The sequence below is a fragment of the Aulonocara stuartgranti genome (assembly GCF_965226115.1).
Source record: "Aulonocara stuartgranti genome assembly, chromosome: 19".
Lineage (NCBI taxonomy): Eukaryota > Metazoa > Chordata > Actinopteri > Cichliformes > Cichlidae > Aulonocara > Aulonocara stuartgranti.
The window spans coordinates 4,246,739-4,270,763 of NC_138955.1; the positions used below are offsets into that span (position 1 = coordinate 4,246,739).

A 24,025-nucleotide genomic window follows, 5' to 3' on the forward strand; every position below is an offset into this window, starting at 1 on the left:
GCATTCATTTTAGTTTCTCCTCGGCCCATTTATCTCAGACATTAAAGGTAATCGTGCTAAAAGTTTATGGAGAATCTCGTTTTCTCTGCTACCTGCAGACACATGATCAACTTCAGTGTTTCTCTGATGCAGCGTGGTCTGAGTTCTGCATTATATTCAGCAACTAAATGTCCTTCCCAGCTACAGGTACATCATCCCCCTCCAGTTATCCTCTGCTCAGCAGCTCTGACAAGCCTGTCCGAGCAGCTCTGCGCGATCAGCTCCTGCTCCTTCTGAGGTCTGAGATGCTGCTGCTGGTTTATTCATCAAAACCCACATGCTGACACCTTGACAGGTCTCTGCAGCAACACAGGGTTCTCCTGCTCATTTAAAACCACTCCACCTTTCTCGCTCCCTTTCCCATCTTTTTCTTTATCCACATTACAAACTCACCATGCACGCTCAGCCTCTCAGATTTTCCCTGAGATGGTAATTCTTTAAAAAAATCGTTGATTTGACCTCAATACAGTCTCTAAACATTCAACATTCCCTCTGCTTACCCAGCTCCTCTTTCTCCTCATCGTTACAAAACGTTATTTCTCAGCCTAAAATATCTTTGCAGAATTTTGGAAGAGTCAGTCAGCCATAGCAGGTGCTGAGGCTCCCTGTTATGTGTCACATTACTCACACTTTACCCACAACACCTTGTCTGGAGAACATTAAGAAAACTCAAGTGATCCTTTTTCCTCTATATTTATGTTAGAGCTTGGCTTTAGATACAAGTTGCATGGTGTCATTAACCACTTACAATCTAATTAATCTCAGCTGGTTTTAAAGAGCCAATAGGATCATTTTTGAGTGTATGTAGCTTGTTTCTGCAGGTAAAAGGGTTTGCAAAGCCGCCCACATGAACACTGCTCCTAAACTACAGTCGAGGGATTGTTTATTTACGGCGCTATGTAACCCATTTACATTACACTGATGTGCGGGTTAGTTTGGCATGCTGTCAAACAAACAAGGCTGCCTTGCCGTCCAACTACGAAATATGCAGCCACTAGCAAGCAAGCCGAGCTTTCTGTAGACGGCTGCAGCAGCAAAGGAAGCAGATCGCTCATATTCTAAATCCTTAGCATTAGCCTGCCGCCCTGAAGTGACAAACATTAGATTTAATGATACCGAGGTCTGTCAGACTTCGGGATAACACAACAACCTGGCAACGCTCATTTGGGACACAGGTGTGCTGAGTGAGGAAATACACACTGTTGGGTTGGTCACCTGAGAAACATAATAGTCACTTTTCTGGTTTTCTTGTTTTGATCACCACCAAATCCAAAAGGTAATTATCTGGCTTCACCTGCAACATACTCCACTATATTCCCCACATAGCAGCTAAATGTCTGTATACACTTAGCTGCTGGGCAGGGAGCACACTGAGCCACAACAGAGGAGGTCTGCAGCCGCCTAATAATAAAAACAAGTGCGAGTTAGCAAGATGTAAGCGACAAAAAGCCTGAAGTGAACTGGCAGATAGTAATTTAATCTGCCCTTGTCACAACACTCAGTGGATGTACCGTTATTATAGAAATATGGATCAATAAAACTTTAAGTATAAGATATGGCTTTTAATTTAGTAGCCTGTATTTGGAAAATATACTAAACAACTGTCATTATTGTGTTTCCATTTAAAAGTGCCATGTACTCGGCACATGAGGATCACACAGACATGAAACTGAAATCCTCTGGGTTATACTCAAAACACACTGGTGTCTGGGCTGCTTCTCCTTGATAATTGCTGATAACAAAAGGTGACCTCCATTCATGCGAGCATAAATAAGAGCATCCCCTGTGGTATTCCTACAGACAAAGCAATGTTTCTACTCCAAACATTTATAAAAACCGTCTGAAATGCAGCAACGTCCCAGTAAAAAGATTCAAATGAAGAGCCTACGGCAACATTTTGCAGCTTATACGCTTACACCTGCATGAAAGATTACATGGGACTGAAAAGTGCTGGACGTTATAAATGTAAATGCATGTTTAAGAGTGACGTGAGAACGTGTGTGTCCATGCCTCAGCGGCCACATACAAACACAGGCTGTGCCCCTCCCCAGCTGTTCCTTCCGGGGGTCTGGATCAGACAGCTGTCCCTCCTGCCTGAACAGAGCTCACACTGTTCTGAAAAAGACGTGCTCAGCACATTGTTCAGAGGTCTCTCTCCATTTCTGCCTCTCAGCAGGGTTCTGTCAGGCAGGCCAAACAAAAGACACTAAAAAACACCCAACACTGGCACAGCCAGGCATAATGAGCATGGTAATGACACACACACATACACAGGGCTTAAAAGACAAACCTCTCTCTCCCCCTCAAAGACAGAGGATATACTTTCTTTTAAAATCAAACAGAAAATAAAGACCAAAGGAACTGAAAAAAAGCATTTCCAGCAAACCAACCTCTTAAATATTTTTTTACTAAATAAAGATGTAGAAATATTCTGCTCACTGCACTCCAACAAGGAGTCTCCTCCTAAAGGAGACTCAAAAGGTAAGACATAAGAATCTAGTCTTACTGCAAATTAACTCTTTCCTTCAGTGCTGGCATGTTAAAATGGTTCATAATATTTGATGCAGCATTGTTCTTTCAGTAATGCAGAAGAGGCCGGCGATCTGCTGTGGTGATGGAGCGTAGTCAAGACTCACCTAGCCCAGACGTGTAGATAGCTTTCACAGACTTCTTCATCTTGTACAGCACGCTGCGATCCACATCCAGAGCCTGGACAGACACACAGAGAAGAGCACATTAAGAAGTCAACGTTCAACTTCGTGCAAATTTATGGCGTGAAAAAGATGGCGTATGTTTAGTCTGCATGAGGTCTTTACTCTTCTTCCAAAGGTAAACTCAGTAGGATGTAGTGCAACAGTGTGCACAGAATACAGAAACACCAGTCTGTACGGTGCCTTTTCCTGTGAGGTAGATGGACATATCTGAATCGCTCATATTTGTGTGGAGATTTTGAGGTTTTGCAAGCAGCCATGCTTTGCAGTAACACAATGTACCACCTTTATTAAATGTGTACTGTTAGATAGTTACCTCCTAATCCCAGATTGTGCTTCTGCTCTGAATTGTAATGAGGCGTTGAGTGGTTTCGGTTTAGTCCACAACCTCAATCCACGCCTGTGTGTGGTCGCTACAGTTTGTGCGTTTCTAACCCACCGATGTGGCTCCTAGCAATGCATTATTCAAGGTAAAGCCAAGAATAGACCTGGGCTCCCTCATTAGTCAGTGTGTCAGTGTGTGTGTGTGTCAGTGTGTGTTCATCACTGTAACGGCTCGTAGGGCAAGAGCAGTGAGTAACTGAGGTCCATTGCAACAAGGGCATTTTCCCCGCAATGAATATATAAGTCTATGATTAACCAAAGTCACACACACATGCACGCACACACCTTCCCTCCAATGCATTCAGGCCAGTCTCACAGAGAAAAGCTCACACAATGCGCCACTGTGTCAGTGATGACAGGAATCTTTTGGGGTGAGGGGGTTTTTAGGAAATTAAGTTTTTAGAGACTTTATTAAGTATGTCCGCTTGACCAGGGCAAAGCCGGCGCCACTTTTCTCTGCCCCGCTCCCCGTCTTACTGACACCCATCAGATCCCCTCAACTCCCTGAAAACAAAAATAGACAATGACTCCCATTCAGCAATGTACTCACACATACTTCACACACACACACGCACTTTTTCTACTCTGCAATTACACAAGATGCGATGACAAAACTTATTAAATCCATAAATCGTTTTAATATCCAGGCTCCGAGATGCTGAATAACTGCTCAGCACGTCGTTTTCCCTGAGGTCACATCTCACCCACACTAACAGAAAAAGAGGAAGCGATGAGAGACTTTGAAGGGAAAGTGACAGATAAATTAAGTGGCACTGGTTGAGGGACAGACAGAATAAAACACAGAGCTCAGAGAAAAGACAAGAACATTCACAATGTCCTCTTTCACTCTTCTGTCAGTACGGGCTCACAGAGGCCACCTATAAGGGTAAAGAGGGGGGACCCTGTCAGTCTGTTAGGGGATACAGTTACACTCATGGAAGAGGGAAAAAACGACTAATGGGGTGTGGGGGATCAGTCTTGAACAGAATGATGAAACTTTTATAGTTTAACAGCATTTTAATGAGTTTAATGAGCTATGACATTTACACTTACTTCAATGTAAAATCGATGTAACTTCAAAAAACTGTAAATAAAAAAAAAAAAATGGATAGAGAAACCATGAAACTAACAACTATTATGGAGCTGCCAGGTGATGATTTTAGTCATTGTCATCTTATGTCACGCAGGCTGTCACTATGTTAAATTGGACGCAAAGAGCACCAAAAACCTCCTTGTGCTTTCTGGCATATCACAGCTGCTTGCCAACTAGTCTGCAAACACTATCCAACCACTTGCCGAGCAGCAGTGAAGGCAAAAAAGGCTAAACTTTTACTTTCAAAATACATGACAGCAGCTTTAGCAAACGGCTTCACAGAAGCTGTTAGCAACCACTGACAAACTGGGTGGAGGAACTGGTGACTGCCAGTGGACTCCCCACTGGTCTCTAGGCCTGTAACTAAGAGTGGGTTTGACTGAAAACCAGAGGGATACAACTTACCATTCACAAGGTCGGCCATATGAGTCGAGCCGAGGAGTCTTTTACAATAGGAAATCTCTTTTGAAACAAAAGCAGTCTACTGGAATCACTGGAAAAGCATGCTAGCTTAAGGCACTTTGGCACTGACGTGTTTGATGCAAATCACTAATTTGCAGATGAGAAAATTAGTTAGCAGATCAGCAGATTAGCAGACTGAGGATGGAAACATAGCAGGAAGATTATTTCCCACATCCATCATGAAGCAAAAAGAAACTACCCCAGCAGGAGAGCTCTCAATCAACTTCACTCACTTTTAGTGATGAATGATTTAACCTTCCCTTATTAGCAGACACTGGTGGGCATTTTCCTGTTTCATTACTCTCTTTATTAACTTCTTAATAGTTTTTTTTTTTTATATGTGCAGAACTGTTAACACAAATGCTAAACTAATAAGATACATGACACACTCCTGCCTTTGACAAATGCATTTAGTCTGCTCATTTCAGCTGAAAAATACCCCGCGGTCACGCTCACCTAGCCTTGACCCCTGAAACAGCAGCACATTATCCGCACTGTCAACCACTACTTGGCGTTTCACAGAAGAACAAATCTCTCCCATATACAGTTCAGGCATTTTTCATGCTGTGAAAACACAGGCATGTGCAAAGTGCTAATATTTCAAATTTCTAAATATAACTGCTTTCCCCCCCTGAACATATGTGTTTATACAACTAAGCTTCCAGACAGCAGCGTCTGGTAACAGTAACGTGCTAAAAATAAAATATGATGTATTTAACCAGAGGAACTGTGCAAATTAAAAGAAGCTTTTGCATATAAGTGGGACTTACAGTTCTGTGGTTTTAGTTCCTTCAGCTACCGTTAAATGACTCATCTGTAACATATGCCATTATCCCATTAGCTCTGTCTGGCTCAGACAGACTCTGCAGCTGTAGCTCTGACTGAGCTTCAATCGGAAAAAGGACTGAGGAAAAGTACAGCTTTCCTACAAAGAGTATCATCTCTGCATACGCCGCCAAACCAATTCAACTACACAAAGACTTTTAACCCAGAGCGCATTTTTTTAGTAGAGCTAATCTCACCTGGGGCTTGCCTTTGTACATCAAGTCTACTCCAAGTGCTAAGAACGAAAGCCATAAAAGCACTCAAAGCATTTCTGCTGGTATCTGAGCTTCTGCGAGAGTGTAGAAGGCTTCCAGGAGGATCTCATTGATCCCCTCTTCAACATAAGGTGGAGTTAATGATTTTCAGGCTCAAAACATATCAAACATAGTGAGGGGTTGGCGCTTGAGGCGATATGATGTGCAATTTCACAGTTACCCTGTAACTCTCAGGGTGTCATGAAAACTGCCTCACGTATAGCTGAATTCATTTAAGCTAGCCAGCAATTTCAGAAAAACATGCTTGAACCTTTCATCTGTTTATTGATCATCTGAGGTTGAGTGTGTTTTGGTTTGGAGGACGAGAGGTCAAACAGAGGTGAGCTGCGGAAGCTAACGCATGTGGCAGAATTTTACAGACGAGTTTTGTGCATAAAAAATAAAAAAATAAATCATCTGTGTATGTTTAATTCATAATTTTAAAACACAAGTGCAAAATGTGTGCTGCATGCACTGAGATAACAGTCAGGTGCAAGCTCACTCCAGTTAAGTTGAACAGCGAGTTCTATAACAAGAGATAAGAATGATATGTTAAATTAAAAAAATACACGACACAAGACGAGGTCGGTAGTCATGGAGCACTCTTACTCTGACTCAGCGGGACTCTCTGGCAATAAAGTGCATGTTTTCATGGAGGACGACGAGCCAAATGGATCAGATTTACCGCAATCTGTTAGTTTTGTGACTAAAGATTTTGGTGCATATGCTGTATCAGAGCAGTCAGATGGCAGCTATGTGTTCTGCATCAGTATCAGCAAACAGCCTCTATGTTAGAAGTTATTTGTCAACTACTGCAAAGTACACAGGGAAACACTGACATTCAGGCAACATTGATTTCAATGTGACCTCATTTCCCTGTGCAGGTTATAACAGTTGTGATGAATAAAAGAGTCCAGCTTTGTTCACATAAAGCAGGTTTGTGTTGCAGTAGGTTTACAATGCATATGCAAACTGGGTGCGCTGGTGGATGCGGCACTATCCCAGAATACATTTCACTACTCACATGCTGCCTCGTGTGCTGCAATTGGCTAGAGTCTTCTCATTCTTGTGGATATTACTTTGACATGTATCACCCCTCCTAAAACTTCTCCCCAAACAGGTTAATGGGACTCCCCCATGACAGATGCCTCCAGCTGGAAGAAAATGTGCCCTACCTAATTGCAAAACTAGCCCAGGATAAGCTCCAAGAGTGCACGATTCCCTCCCCACACACTGGGTCAATGACCTGGTGCCGGAGTGCGATCCGATGGGTCAGAGCTATTTTCAGTGGCACAATATTAAACAGCCAATTTTTATGTTCTGGCTGCTCAGCTGTCAATACTTTGCTCTCACAGACCGTTACCTCTAAACCTCTGGTTGACCTCTCTCATAACAACACTAAGTGACGAGTCCAAGGCTTACACGCACATTGGAACAGGCATCTCGCCTCCCAAACACACAAGGTGTCCCCCGCTCAAGCACAAAGCACACCATCAATCAGCACAGAGTGGTCTGACAGGCCAGCAGGGTAATAAACCCACCAAACACACTCCTCTGACTCATTCTCACATGACTCATCAATCACTTTCACACATTTGCACTCCGATGCACTGCCCACATTTGAGCAGTTTTTTGTAAAAACTTGTTTGAAGCAGAAATGTATTCACAGTGCGAGGGGAACTCCGCGGTGTTGTAATATTTCATCAGCCCAGGCTCCGAGCTGAATCCACACACACAATAGGCCTCGTCACCCGGCCTGGAGCTGCTTCACCAGCCAAATTTATGTGACATTTCTGCGATGTCAGCCGTTTTCTCCTCCCTGTTAGCAGTTCACAGTAAACTAACTAGAAGCGCACTTTTCTCCCATCTTGTGAAGGATCAGAGACCCAAACTGAATTCTACTGATAATCATCTTAAAGGCATGACATCAGCATCATCATCGTGGTGATTATAACAAAGCAGCATCTGCTGCAGCCGATCTGCGCAGACTAACGCAGGGTCACGGGGGTGACTGTCAGAGTGATCCATTCACTTGAGTTTGTACATTTCCTGAATTGCTGAGTATTATATGTCATGTTACTGATCGCCGTGAGCCCACAGCTGATAGATAATATCAGAGACAGAAGGAAAGAAGACACCGTAAAGCTGAATAATGCTGACGATGCTCAACTCCACTCCACTAAAGTTTACATTTTAAAAAAAATTAAAAGAATTTAAAGGGTTTTTTAAGAGGAGAAAAAAAAAAAAAAAAAAAAACAGCGGACAGATATCATTTCTGCTCAAACGGAGCACTCAAAGAATTTTTTTTTTAATACAACTTCACTCATTAACATTCATTCATACAAGCACTTTTTTCTATGCTTTTCCAATGCAAGTGCTTTCTATCCAACATTGATAACATTCATTCTCCAATGGATGCATCGGAAAGCAAATTGGGATTGCTATCTTGCACAAGGATATTTGGCATGCAGATCAACAACCTTCCAATTAGTAGGTGACCTGCTCTAAACTAAAACTTACTTCAAATCTGGTTTCAGACTGAAAAAAGTGACATTATATAAGGACAAAATAATTGTAACTGACAAAAGAACCTTTATATCTTGAGAAGAGAAACAAAACCCAAAACACAGTGAGGTAGAGAGAACACGAAGACCATGTGAGACAGCGGGGAGTGATAGACAACGCCAGCAAAAGTGGGTCCAGCTAACAGGGCTGTTTTATCGTAGCAGTTTCCACCTCTTTCTCCTCTGTCTGAAGAAGAAACACATTCCTGGATGATTGCATGCAGGAGTGACTGACAGACAAGACAGAGACCCAGCCCCATTGTTCCTGCCAGCTAACTATCTGCTGATGACAGCATGTCTGCTTTGCAAGATGCCGTCCCTCTTTCCTCAGAGGCCCCATCAGCAGACAACAAACACGTTAAATTTTAAAGAAAGGCAATCCGAGAAATCTTCACACACTTCTCTGAAGCTCACACACACACGCACATCTGCGCTCTGTCTGTGCGTCTTTATAAGTCGTCTTATAACCTTGCCTTACCCTTTAAGCTCCCCACCGCCTGCGACGGGGACCCAAGGAAGCGTCTGCTTCATATAGTGGAAACCAGGGAGTAAGAAAGCAGCAGCCTAGGATTTGCTGCATGTGTTGGTACAGTAGCTCCACGGAAAAAACTACAACTAAAAGAGTGAGTTAATAGGACAGAAAAAGCCTAAGTTTTGATGTGAAGATCATTTGACTGCACTCAACATCACATTGATATTTATTTCCCCACTGCGAGGTGGTCAGCCCACACAGCAAAAACTGGAACAGGATCTCTTAATGAGACAGATCTAACTTCATATCTGAAACAGCAGATGAGCTGTGTAAAAGATTTCACAGGCCAAACAGCAACTGACTCACCGCGGGTAGCAGGTCGACCACTAGCGCTACATAAGTGTCTTATGAACATCTATCATTAGGTGTACGAGGTTAACGCCCATCTATACACTGTGTGAGACTGCATCAAAAACTTTCCCTTTTTTTGAGTCACCTGGGGGGAAAAAAAAAAAAAGTATACTTGGGCCCAAGAGAAACATAAATAAAACATTACATTTGTATGCAGTCTTCTCTGAAACATTACAAAAAAGGGACAAGTCAGGTTTTCTGCAGGTGTGCTGTTGAAGCAGCTGCACAGTGCAAAGTACTGACCAGCCTTCGGGCTGCTGTCTGCACTTCCATATGTTTCACAGTGTAAACACAGGAAGGGAAACTCGCTCTGTGTCGGTGAAGGAAGATCTGTGTCTCAGCTCAAAACTCAGAACACTGAAGTAGACCTACTATGCTTTTCCTTATATCTTGTCATAAGTCTCCCTTCACAGTGGTTATTATTATATTAAACAAACATTGAGGTCACAATAGCCACAAGTAATCCCCTTGGAGAGCTTTTTAAACTCTTGGCTCTGTATGATGTTGTATGATGTGAAGCAACATGTTTAATGTGGCTTAATATGATCATCTCATTTGTGACAAAGGTGCGACACTGAGCGCAGAAGCCCGTCTCTCTTCCTGTTCAAACCTTTTGTTTGCGAGGAACAGGAGCTAAGAAAAAAAAGGCTCAACCCAACAGTGGATGAATTTAGTTGCATCGAGGCTCAAAGTAAATATAAGGGCTACTTTGAAATGTATAATGAGTATAATATGTCCCCAAACATGCAGACATTAAAACCAAGAGGCATGTCTCTGAGGAAGCTGTGCTCAAGCCATGCAGTTTTCTTATGTCTCTGCTTCTGATTTTCCACCCGAGACAGATTTTATCTTCAGCTGAGCTGCAGATGAATTCCCTCTTTAAAAGAGCTCCTTTAAAGCCACTTTCAAGTGTTTCATTCACAACTTTTCTCTGTGCTGAGTGAGAAAAGTCAATATTTGGACAGAGGTGGGTTTCGTGGAGTGGACTGCTAACGGGCCATAGTTGCAGGCTTTCTGTTCCCTCGACTGCAGAGATGTGAGAAGTTAGTCTGCCCGAGGTCAGCATGGAAAACTCCACGCTGACATGAGCTCATTAACACAGAAATGCGTGCATTTTTGCATCTCTGGCGACAGAACTGATGAAGACTCCAGCACAAAGCTAAACAGTGACTACATTTATTATGAGTCAACATCTTTTTCCAGGGAGCCTAATAATTCCAGCTTGAACTCACTTGGGAAGTTTCGGTTTCGTTTCTGTTTAAGTTTTCTCCCCAACTGCAAGTTTCTGAAAACATCTCATCCACCCACAAGTACTTTAGTACCGCGCACTCGCTGCTTTACAGCTCCTCGGTGAGCACTACAAAGACCGCTGCTGGACCACAGCCTTGACTACCAGCTGCCAGAAATCACACTGGGATGACAACATCAACTGCAGCGTTTTAAGTGGCACAGAAAACAAACTTTCATGTTAAGTCCCGAGGCGTATTTCAGGGTGTTTTACATTTTACAAGGTGAGAGACCCCAATGCAAGTATGGTTTCCTTTTGGTTTCCCCAGACAGCTGCACTGCATCAAAGTGAAATGCATCTATAGCATCTGAGCAGCCCCAGCCCATCACTAACAGATTCAGGTCTGCATCACTGTATCCGCCACGCTCTGTGCATGACTTCAAATATAACATAAAAGATCTTAAAAATGAGGGTTAAATGAGCAGCAGGCTTAAGTCCCCGATGGCGCCATGTATTTAAAACCTGCTAAAATGGTCTGCCTAACTTTGAGGGGGAGTATTTAATGAAGTTTATAAAAGTAGCAGGAGGCTGATAAAAGTTTGCAGGAGAGGGTGGGGGGGAAATAAGGACCAAATGTGCTGCACTTTGAGGAAGCAGTGGGGAAAAAACCCTCCTCTGACTTCACCTTAAAGTTTCTGTTTGGCTTCTTTTCACACGGAGGTTTGTGCCAGCTTCACGGTGTCAGAGACTCCTGTGCCAGAGACCAACAGTTACAACATGATGCCTGAGAGACAGAGGGGAAAATGACCTGTTTTCTCCTGGAAAACTCTGCTGTAAAAAACTACAGAGACCACGATTGTGTTTGTGTGCCGTTGTTGGCTTGAGAGCGCACTTCAGACGTAGAGACGAGGATGACCTGTATTTCACACAACCCTCTCTGAACTCCGCCGGGAACTCAGAACTTGAAAAGAGCTCCGATTGACATGAACTCACTCCGCTCTACGAAACTCAGACAATCTGAAAAGTGTCAGACTCGGGCAATCTCTGCAGATAAAACATGCTTCAAAAATTACAGGAAGTATCACTGTTTCCAGTGCTGTAGCAGACTCCCACAAATGAATTCTACAAATCTATTTTAGAGCATTTGCTTTGTGACTTATGCTGAACATTTAATTTATCACTGATATTATGAAAACTGCACACCAGGAGGACAGATGTTGGATGTTGCAGAGCAGTACTACAACTGAAGGGTGGTGGTGCAGGTTCGACTGGCGGTTTCACAACTTCCAGACTACCGATGTGTAATTCCAACACCGTACAACTGATCTTAGGCCCCAAGCGAGTCAGAAGCAATCGAACTAAGATTGCCTTGAGAGCCTCTGAGGAGGCAACGCTAGAACAAACAAAGGAGAGGTCTGGGTCAGATCTCTGAGTGAAAGTGACAACAGGACAGCACAACTGTGAGGATTCACCCCTCCCACGGCACCGTGGGCCTAAGCAACATGGAGTGGACGGGACTACAAATCAATAGCGGAGTTCATTAATGGAAGAGGTAGAGCCTGTGAGGGAACAAAAGCCATCAAAAGCAGCCGTCTCTGACAATCTGGGCCAGGACACTCTGATGGATGAGATGGGCTTTAATTTCCAGGCATCCCCAAGTGCCCCTGGTGTCTAACCCCCTAACCTCTGTTTAGGACAGAGAGAAGCCAGTTTGTCCTTTAACCTCAGTCCTTTTCACCATGCCGGACTCAGTTTCTGACCATTTTCACCCTGTCTCCTAATGAAACAGACTTATTAGGTCTAACAATGACTAACAGGCTGCAATAAAGGAAAATGAATTCGCTACCAAGTCCTGATGCGTTCACCCACAAGTCTAGACAGCACACAAAACTGAATAAAATCATATCACATCGTAACAGTCAAAGCCACGGAGGATAAAAGGCATCAATGCTTTGAAGTGACTGGGACGCTTGCCGCTAATAGATCTTAATGAGGTACATCATAGAGAGTCCTGGCCAGAGTCCATCTGAGGAGGATGATAACACAAACACTGCATTACCAGGCCCCAGACGCCGGACAGCCACCTCCCATTTGAAACCCTTGGGAATCATTGAGTTAGCAGTCCCACACAGATAATGAAAAGAGACTTTTACCACAGATATAGTCATAAAGTGAGAGTGTTTAATCACATGCAACATGTCTTTCCCCAGATATCAACTTTAAGTATTCCATCACCAGTACCTCAAGCAAGATTACTATAGAAAATAAACTAAAAGCTAAAAATTCAAGAGCTCATCCCAAGATTTGGCTTTGCTTCAACATACTTGGCCTATTCTGGTGCCTTAACTACAGTTAAGGCAAAGTCGAGGGACAACGGATAAAGAGTTAGAATGAAGGGAGGAGACAAGACTGCTGTGATCGTGCCAGAAATCCCATTTCAATTACTGAGAGCATCATTAAGCTTCTTTGGTGGGATACAGAAGACTGGCCAAGGTGGCTGGGGGTTTGGGTTGCTCACTTGGACCAGACGGCGCATTTAGGCCGTATGTGTAAGAGCTTATAGATCCAACTGTGTGGCTCTAAAGCTATTAGATGTGGATTGTCCCTGCACTGATAATCCTTGTCTGAAGGCTGTTAAAACTTTCCTCCAGGCCACCTGTTCCAATGGGGGTGCAGCTGCTGTCCCTGACCAGGTCACAGCCGTTAACACCAACCACGCCTGGGATGGGGCAGCAATCAGGACAGGAGAAGGCCACGCTCTCTTTAGGCCCGGGAGCTGCTGGAAAATCAACACAAGCCAGCAGAATGACATGTGTAAAAGAGTTAGGAGACCACATTTGTCTTTAGATGTTGACACATCCACCACAAATTGTTGCACTTTAGGTAAAACATGTCAACGCAAATAGTAGGAGAAGAATAAATGTTTTGTCCTGCTCCAACCGGTTATGCAGAACAGACTAGAAATTAAGAGATATCACCATGTGCTAACAGAGGATAGCGTCAAGTTAGAGCATGTACCCATAACAACTGGTGGCTTCAGATTAGGCTTAGAGGTGCTATAAAGAGATGAGAGGCTAAAGACTCAGGGCAGGCAGTAATCAGCTGCTGTTTTTTTAAACACACTGTTTTTTTTTCATAAGCCACATCCCCATGTTGCACACCAGCATTAGAAAAGTTAGTAACAGTCTGTGAGAACCAGACTGCAGACTGGTATGGGCTGCAGAGCCAGCACCCGTGCATGCTGTGAATGCCATTTCCATTCCCAGAGATACTCACAAAATAATCTCACTACAAAATCAAGTGCAAATAATCCAGCAGGCTTTACAATGCATAGCTGGCATGCCAGAGTCATGGACCTCTGTTGGGTGAATTAATAGCCAGATGGATGAATAATGATGCTAGCCTTCAAGACCGAGTTACCCCCAACTGCCCTTAACGCCAGGAACAATCCATGAAAAGCTGACTTGGCTATAAATAACCGTTATTCATCTGCAAAAAATGAATAAACTTAACAATGAGATAGAGGTTGGAAGGAGAGGCCCACTGAGTGGGTGTATTAGAGGGCATAAGCCATGCAGTATTCTGCATCAGTCATTTACTATTGCCATTACATCAAGAAACTGATTTTTTTTAGCATTTCAATGAACTTGAAGTCACTTAAAGCTTCAGATTGGACCTCTAGTTGCTCCTTGTCATGGTTCATTAAGTTTTCTGGCTCAGTAACCTGAGCCGTTTTCACAAAAGCACTGCAGCCCCGAGGCTCTTGAACAAATGGAAGTGCATGTAAAAATGCAAATTTTAAACCGCCTGATCGGACATCAGCAGATCTTTAACCTGTTGTTTAACCTGCCTTGTATAAAATCTGTATGCACGCATGGGCAAATAGATGTCTTTGGTGCTGCATCCTGCACGCGGTATCCTGACACGTCACTTACAATCGCATCGAGCCCAGTTGACAATGCCCTTGAAACTGCTGGTGCTACAGAAAAACATGTATTCCTCAACCAGATGGCAAGTGGTTTCTAGACATTGCCGGCTGTCACCAGGTGAAACTGGCTGCTGTAGCAAGTCAATTTAACTTTAATTACACAGCACCAAATCACAACAACAGCTTCACATTGTAAGCTAAAGACCTACAACAACCTCCTTGCAACTGGTCTCTAGTTCATCACCATGGTTGCCTGTAGACTGCATGAAAGATGGTGACTTGAAACAAACGCTTGTGATGCAAACCAAAATTAGAAATGTTGACTTTCAAAGTAAAAGTTGCACCTTTTGGAAAGTGCTGGTTGAAGCAGTAAGCAACTGTTACTTTGAAAGTGAACGGTCTCCACTTCTGGCTTGCATCGCAGTTTCACTGTAAACCAAAGTAAACACAATGTACAGTAAACAGCAAGTGTTTGCAGACAAGTTGGCACCTTCCATGAAAACTATTGTCAACCACCGCACCCAACTTACAACTAAAGCAATCACGGGAAGGTTTTTGGTGCAGTACCATCTACTGAACTTTGCAGCCAATTTCACTCCAGCGACTGCCAGAAACCTCAACAGGTTAAAGAATATAAAGTTCTCCCAAGCACTCTGTGGTCAACAGTGAGATCACTTAACACTCTCTTGGTCTGTGTGAGCAGGGCTTTAGCAGTCAATTTCACAGTGAGTGCCAGCTACCAGTCACAAACAGCCAGGAGATAAACATTTTTCCCTGGAAATACACATTTTCCCTAGCAGCTAGAGGTTGCTGACTCATCTCTAGTCTTGTTTAACTGAGGCCTTACCTAAACCATGCACTTAGAGCAAGCTGTAAGGTGTCTTTTTGTCAAATGTTGAAACACTTGCATGATAAGTGGCCTTTCATAAATACTTTATGCTACTTTACATGAAGTAATTGTCTTCCTTTGTTGTGTGTGTGTGTATTGTGGTGGACAATGGTTTACATGATCCTTAAAAGAAAAAAGAAAAGAAAACACACACACAAAAGCAACACACATATCATATAACTATACAACAACAGAAAGACAAATATACTAAGGTCGAGGAACAAGTTAGGGATACTTTTACATACGAAGCTACACCGGGGAGGCAAGCACTCTACCTGTCAAACAACTTTAAATGAGAAAGCAACTGTAATGTCATAACGGATATTGTGTGTCTGCCTGCAAAGGGTTGATCAAAGGGCTGAGAACACAAAAGCTTGTCTTGAATATCAAGTAGTGACGGCTGTTTTACAGCCCCAGACGCTGCTGCTCAGCAGTCTAAAGTATGACTAACATCTCTTTCATACCGTTAGCAAACGGTTTGAGAGGACTGTTGATGTTACACATCGCGAACCCAGTAAGTGACCCACTTTACCACAGAATGAATGTACTAGTAATTCTTTAACCTCCTCTGTGAGTTTCAAGCGCAACATAGTGACAGTACACGAAACTACCAGGTACTGCTGCCAAAGATAGAAGTGAAAGCACGTGAGATTCGTTCCTGGAGGCAACTCAATTGATTGCAGCTGTTTTAGGTGTCTGTCTGCCAGGCAGCCTTTAGTAACTGAAAGAGGGAAAAAAAAAGGTGCAAAAACAGACCTGAGACGACTACAATGTGTGCCAATTTCTGACTTCAGCGAAACATACTCATGAGTTTCTCCTCGAGTGAGCCTTGAGTGCATGACTCTTCAGCGTGATCAATAGACAGGGATCAGATCATCCCTCAGGGCAAGTCCTGCTTTCCACTTGAGCTCATGGTTTTTCCTGATATGCACAGTCTGTGTTATACAAAAAACAAAAACAAAAAAAACCTGACAGCTGACATAATAACGATTGCCTCAGTGTCATATTTTTAAATAAGGAATGAGAAAAAACGATTACAGACTATTACGAATAAAGAAAAACAGATCCTACATCTCGACTGCTGAAAAGTGTGCCCAGAGCAAAGTCAGCACAAGTGTTTTACATGAGCACAGAGGGGGGCCATGACACAAAGCCCAATATCCTCTTACTGGATAAACAGCTTTTTATTGTTGTGGTTTTTACAAACGAGCACCCACATGCGCACAAGCTCTCTGAATGGCCTCCTAATAGCCAGCACTTTAAAGCTACTAGCCTAATTAAGATTCTGTCAGATGCAATTAAGTTTGGAAAGAAATAATTACACAACAATGTGCACCCGTTGACATAAACTCTCAGAGCGGTGCAGTCTCCGCTTTGGTTAACATGTTTAAAGCTTTTCTATAAACAGCCAGAAACAAAGATCAGAGTCTTTAAAGAAGTTGAGACTGTAAGCCCATCAGGTACTTTACAACACGCTTCATTAGGAAAACGGATTATTGGATGCAACCTTCCAAAGAGGTGAGGCGTCCAGGTTTATAAGCAGTTTGCATCTCCAAAACAGTACAGGATAAAGCAGATAAACCTCCTGTATTTTCCCAAACAGCAAACAGGACTGTTTTAAGACTAGTAATCATTCCTTTCTACTAATAAATAACCCATTGCTAAGTTATAATGGGGGGCAAGCTCCTAAAGCAGTGGAACAGGAGATACCACGATACACTACTGCACCATAAAATGCATTTTTTGTGCAAATGATAGCAGTGTGGTCATTTTATAAAAACACATTTTTAGTGGAGAAGCTCTACTTGTCGAGTGGAGCTTGTACAGGGAAACAAAGCTCACAAGTGTCACCTGAAATCATATACCAACACACTGTAGCATCACAGAGTACACTGCTGCTCTGTCCTCGACTGTCAGCTGAAGGGTAAAAGCAAAGAAATGAGCACTTGTACAGCAAACAGAAAGGCCAGAATCAGCACAAGGTTCGACGATCGGTATAATGCTGAAAACAGCAGTATAAAATCTTCATCCGGCATTCATGACTAGACAGTATGCAGGTGTATTATTATACTCGAGGTTAAATGCGTGAAGTACGCTGTCCATTTGACTGCTAGTCAGTTTTTTCCAAGATGAGCCACCAGGAAGATGAGCACCACTAACAGGTGCTCGTGCACGCATGTGTATGTAAATGTGTTTATGTTTGCGTACATGCGCTTGAAATTCCAGGCAGGCCTGCAGACAATGAGAGGAAGTGTTCCCCTTCCACTGCAGCGTTTAATTGGTCAAACAGACCAAAGTGAGCGAGCTCCGCTAGGCCCAACAATAAGGCCCTGTGTTCCCTGAGCCTCAGCTTTGGGCAGGTCAATGTGAAACAACAACACGCCACTCTGTGCGCCTCTCCAGCGGCAGCAGCACTCTAAAACAAAGCTGCTGAATTAGTCTCTCAACCCAACAATTCAAGCTCACAAAGCCACCAATTACAGCTGACCTGCTATTTAAGAAGAGAAAAAAAACACTTTTATGTTTACTTCTACGGGAAAAGACATTCGAGCAGTGCTGAAAATCCTTCCCAACTGGAGATTAGTGGCTATTTTTAAAAAAATGAGCAGCAGCAAAATAAATAAATAATAAATAAATGAAAAGGTTGAGGCAAAGTATGTGCAGAATGGTGACTGATGCCAAGGAGAAGCACCTGTCAGCTAGAGCAGGTGTGTGACCGTCTGCCTGGCTCAGTCCTCCATGCACGCACACACACATATATACACAGGTTAAAAATGAAGCCACAACCCTCACCAAGGTGTGGAGGATCAGGAAGCTTAAGCTGACACTGAGCCCATATGTGGATTATCTAAGCCACCAGATTCCCTCATCTTGTCATTTTTATTTATTTATTTTTTTAAATAAAAAGGTGTTGGATGGAAAAATGACTGCACCAGTTCCAAAACTTTTTACCTTAATGACACCAGAATTAAACCCCCCATTCCCTCCACATGCCACCCAACGGCAAACAAAGCAGCGACACACTAACACACATAACAAACGGAGCTACTCATGTGGGAAATTCTATTTTTACCAGGAGGCAGGGCGAGGCTCTGCCATTACAGTACACAAAGTAGGGAAACTACAACAAGAGAGGGAGGGAGGCAGCAGAGGGCTGTCAGGAAACAAAGCGGAAGTGTCCTTCCTCCTGATGACCTGCAAGTTAAAGGAGAACACAAAGTGCTCTCTGTGCAGGAACAGTGAAAAGTCGTGTATATTTGACTGATTTCTTTCTCTTTTTTTTTTTTTAATCCTCTCACAGCCCCTAATTTACCTCATTCATTTACTCTGTACATGAGACATCTATTGCATGTCTAGTCCTCTTAGAAAGGAGAACCCCTCCTCTGTTATACATTTTTAGATTCCTTCCATTTTGGGGAATCGGGGGTTTACGGATAGATATGTTGGAAATGCTGTGCAAACCTGTGAGGACTGATCTCTAATTGGACATTAAAATTAAACTGAATTACAACCAGAGCACATTGTAGATGCAAAACAGTAAAAAAAACCTCTAATTAATGATGTCTGAGTTTGCCAAAGCGTGAATATAAAGGTTAAGGGATGTGTAAGTGAGTGGTAACCGTTTACGTCACTACCTGCCAATACTGGAAAATCTGAATAGAACTCATTTATGTTTGCAAAACAAGGGGCTACCATCACTCACCTCCTCCAGGGAAGCCACTGTATTCCTACACTGGGACATCCTGGTGGTGAAGTTAGAGGCGGTCGGCGATTTGTAATCTTCATTGGTCTCTGCCACAAACTCTGCAACTGTGATTTGGTCCGGCATCATTAATCCCTTCTTGCTGATAAGAACGAGCCCCTTTTTCTTAACCCCCTTCTCGTCTGCGCACTTCTAGGACTGAAAAGTTCAGAGGAGCAGTAGCAGCAGTGGTGTGTGTGAAGGTCCCTGCGGGTAGTAAACCATCTCTGTTTGTGTTATTCCCTTGTTTGCTCCCTACACAATCCAGCGCAGCAGTGCTGCACGTTGCCGCTCTCACCGCGCCGTGCTTTACAAGGTGATGGATAAGGTTAAATCCCTCCTGCCTTTTTATCCCGCTACTCCATTCAGTTTAACGGCCAGCCGGGTGGTCACAGGGGAAAGAAAAGCTTCCTCGGCAGATCCCGCTGTCCTCTCTCGGTGTCCCGAAAACCTGCAGCAGAGCAGAGGTAACTTCTCCTTCCTCCAAGCCCCGGGAAACAACAACCAGGCGTTTCAACGGGAGCGCAAGGAACTGACAAAGGTAGAGGAGGGGATTCAATGAACCCGCACCAGCCAATGGGGACACGCCGCGTTCAGTGCTGCTTGTAAATTATAACACCGCAGTAGGAAGGTGATTTCTGTGATATATAAATTCAAATTCAAATTCAAATTTTATTTGTCACGTACACAGTCATACACAGTACAATATGTAGTGAAATGCTTGGACAACTGCTCGTGACCTAAAGAAAACAAAAAAGGAAAAGGCTATGAATAAGATAGGAAATAAATATGAAAAATTAAAAAGGGTAAATTTAACTAGGAAGGAATAAAATATAAATTAAGGTTAAAAATGAAATAACTGTACAACACAAATTAGAATGAAGGGTAAATTTAACTGGGAGAATAAGATAAAATATATAAATTAAAGTTGAAAATAAAATAACTGTACAACAAAATACACAATATAGAACTATATAAGAATGTATGAAGAAATATAAATAAATATATACACAATAACAGCAGCATATACACAATAACAGCAGCGTGATTTAAGTAATGAAGTGAAAACAATGTCCAGAATGTCCAGTGTGTGTAAGAACCATATGTGTGGGTCAGTACTGTGTGGTGGTGTGATTGAGAGACTGTATCGCCTGCGGGAAGAAGCTCCTCCTCAGTCTCTCTGTGTTGGTCTTCAGGGAGCGGAATCGCTTTCCTGACCTCAACAGAGAGAACAGTCTGTTGTTGGGATGGCTGAGGTCCTTCACGATCTTCCTGGCCTTGGTCCAGCACCGCCTGCTGTAGATTGAGTGCAGGTCAGGGAGCTCGGAGCGGATGGTGCGCTCAGCTGACCGCACAACCCTCTGTAGAGCTCGTCTGTCCTGCATGGTGCTGTTCCCGAACCAGGTTAAGATGTTTCCCGTCAGGATGCTCTCTATGGTGCAGGAGTAAAAGTTCCTGAGCACCTTGGAGGGCAGTTGGAAGTCTCTCAAGCGTCTGAGGTGGTAGAGACGCTGACGGGCCTTTTTCACCACGGTGTTGATGTGACAGGACCATGACAGGTCCTGCGTGATGTGAACTCCGAGGTATTTGAAGCTGTCCACTCTCTCCACTGGGCACTCGTTGATGACAGGGGTCTGGTAGTTCCTCTCCTGCTTAGTGCTGAAGTCCACTATCAGCTCCTTTGTCTTACTGACGTTTAGAAGGAGGTTGGACACTGTAGTGAGTGTGGGGGGCTTCAGTTTTCACGTTGATATGAACCTTTACATTTGATAAAAGTAATACAAACTGTGATTTCAATCAAAAAATACTGTAGGTCTTTTGTAAAAATGGATGCAGAAACTTTAATAAAAATATCTGAGGAAAAAAAAATACTGTAGGGCACACCAACAGTATTGTGTATCTGTTAGGCTAGCTGTACTCAGTCCACATATGACTCTGATGCCTTTATGGTAATTTTATACATGCCACTTTTAAATCTTGCAGGAAAACATAACATAACATATAAGTTAATGTAGAACATCACTGATATTGCACAAATTAGTGCCTGAGGACATCACCAAAGGGCTGCAAAGTGGCAAAACACCCTACCAATAATACTACATGCGGGGTTTTTAGCCTATAATCAAAAGTGGCATAAAGGGTTAAGTAAGAATATGTGTATTAAATGCACAATAGAATATAACATACATGTCATGTGTTAAATTAGCTAAACTCAGTGCACTGTCCGCGTTCCACGAGTCAGCTTTTTCGCCTACCGAAATATTTCCTACAGACCTTTAAAGCATCACTTTGAGTGTACAGTCGCTTGCTGGTTCTTTTTTTTAAGGTGGAGAGAGGAGAAGCAGCCGGGTGTAACAAATTGGCGGCACTATCATAATCAAAGTGCGGTTTAGAGTGTCATTTTTGCAGGTCTGTATTTCTGTAATGCTCATAAAGCAAGCAGTTCTTATTCTGTACAAACACAGTTACTTTTAAAGGAATGATCATCACTAAAGATAATCTCTGAATCCAATTATATGCGGCTAAACACCTAAACAGCAGGAGCACATTAACATTTTATTTTGTGTAACAGTGGGTTGCTGTTCAGATGTTGCCTGTGATTTCAAACAGAGCCTAAAATACTCCAGCAGTAGCTAAAGCATGTACAGTATTCATTCAAGGAGCCCGCTCATCATGGCTCAGTGAATCAGAGAATAAAGACTTAAAATAACTGGATTGAATGTGATTGTTTGGATTATGCTGATGCTTAAAGGTGAGCATCGTTAATGTGACTGTGCTGCATGAGAAGATTAAATGGAAAATACCCATTTTTGATCTCCTGTTCTCTCGATAGTGTCACAGCTCCTACCACATCTTTGATAAAGAAAGGAAAAAGTTCCAGATTTATGTTTGAAGAGGACCAGCATCAGTGCAAGGAGGGAAATCTGATGGTGTGCTTTCTATCATCTTTTTATCTGCCTACACTTCAGAGTTTGTTTAGTATATGTTTGTTTTGCCCATGGAGCATGGGCATTTTAAGTTACAGGCAAGAATAAAAATGAAAAAAAAAAAGTTGGATCTACTAAAATACAGTTCAGAAAATAAAATATTCTATCATTAGGCACAGTCTAAAACTGTGAAGAGTTACTCTCATGCCGGAATTTCTGTCAACAGGAGCTTGAAAAAACAACAGCCTTTGCTCCCAGAGTGCTTGCATTTCTCCTGGGCTTTGGGATGATGTTTCCCAGCTCATTCAGCCCTGGCAGGACAGCTACTGGTATAAATAGTCTAGAGGCGGCAGAGGCAAAACCCTGGGCAGCCTTTAAATCACAAAATAGGCACTGTTCACACATTCTTTCAGTGCTGCAGCGTCTCCTGGCAAACTGCTAAATGAAGAGCCCAAGACCCAGGCTGACCCTGACCGGGCTAGCTGGCCTCGACTCCCTTATGAAATGAATACATGCACTTCCAGGGAACATCTGCTATCCAGAGACAGAGCCGCTCTGTCAGTGAGGTCAGCAGAACCAAACAACATCAGCCCTCCTCTTCACCACGGACTTAATATTTTCAGTTGCACCTGCCTTAAACAGAGAGTGCTACGTCTCTTTCTGAAGTACTGCAATGAGAAGCAGGTGTATAGGGTCATCTGGAAGATATGGCTTGGAAACATAATAAAAAGCAGCATGTTTTATATTTTATGGGACCTGAAGAAGAACACGCAGGCTTATCAGTGAGGAAATATGAAATCCTGTTCAAATACACCAGTTTAAATTGCTTAAATAATCAACGGTCCACTTTTACCGTATTGTATAATCATCCATGTTTCCATTTTACAGTCAAGCTCTATTTGTTTAAAGCCCAAACGGAAAAGGGGTGTCATAGCAAAAAGCCGTCAGCTGCGTTATTAATCTGGACAGAAGCTTCATTCAGCAGCTCAACGCAGAGCTTGTTCGCATGCAAGAAACTTCCAGCCCTGAGTAACAAGTCAGAATTGTAGCTGTTGGATCTTCAAATGATTTACTGAGAAAGCGAACTGAAAATGTCCACTTTAATCACTGAATTGTTGTGAAATGCGTTATTTTCGCTTTCCTTCGGAACCAAAGTTCATTTAGTCGTAAAAAACTGAAACCAAACACAACCAGACAGCTGCAGACAGAACAATAGCCAAAGCAGATGTCATACTGTACACAGAGACCTTCTTGGAAATGATGTTTGTAATTTGTATCCTGCACAGAAAGGCACAGGGCGTGTCAGTGAGCCAGTTCTTTGGTCAAAATGAGCCACAAATATCCAACAAAGTTCGACTGATTTGGTATTTCAGCGTTAGCGGGAACAAGGCAACATGTCAGACTGCAGTAATGAAGGGGACTGAGGCTCCAGTGGGAGTCACTTTTTCCTAATTGGACTGCCATGACATCATGATTGTATAGCAGGTGGGATAGGCTCACAATCCAGCTTGGAATGAATGACTTCTTTGTTTCAAATAATCTGCAGGCTAATTAAAACCATTCTGCACCTGAAACTTTTCCACACACGAGCAAATAAAACAGAATATTCCACGCTAAGGGGAACTTATGGACCGCGTCATTGACTGCAGATTAGATTAAAGACGAGCTTGTTATACAAACGAAGCAGCTGCAGATAGGCAAGATCGGATCAGACAGTGCCTGCTGAACCTGAGCGGTGGCCTCACGTACTTGGACTCTGTAATGGGAGGAGATGAACAGATGAAGGGAGGGCAAAGGCAAAGGAACAAGAGGTGAGAGAGCAGCAGTAGGGGGCCCATCAGTCCACAGACTCGGCCTTTCCTTACAGATTCTCTGAGATTTTCTGACAAATTAACAAATTCTGGAGCATTACTGTCTTCGTGAATGGCGAGTCTGCACAGAGATGATGCTTGCATCACATGCAGATTACACTGAAGTGCATACACAAAATTCAGAGGTGTTTTACTCCAGCTGTAACTCACTCTTGCTTCGCTCCTGCTAGGTTGAAGTCATATTTTTACGCAATCTGTGTGCATATCTTTTAAAGTAAAGCCAAC

The 24,025-nt window shown here is 43.0% G+C and overlaps 1 protein-coding gene across 3 annotated transcripts in view; it reads right to left on the reverse strand.

Moving 5' to 3' along the window:
* Window positions 1-24,025, reverse strand: part of asap2a (ArfGAP with SH3 domain, ankyrin repeat and PH domain 2a) — an 88,638-nt gene that overhangs the window by 40,421 nt on the left and 24,192 nt on the right. For 2 of the 3 annotated variants that reach the window (XM_082516660.1, XM_082516659.1), the window contains exons 1-2: window positions 18,964-19,524; window positions 2,676-2,748 (exon numbers count right to left, since the gene is read on the reverse strand). In XM_082516660.1, the coding sequence (XP_082372786.1) occupies window positions 2,676-2,748; window positions 18,964-19,092 (202 nt within the window). In that variant the 5' untranslated portion in view covers window positions 19,093-19,524. Of the gene's footprint in view, window positions 1-2,675; window positions 2,749-18,963; window positions 19,525-24,025 lie in introns of those variants that run through there. The other variant, XM_082516661.1, reaches the window with a different exon arrangement.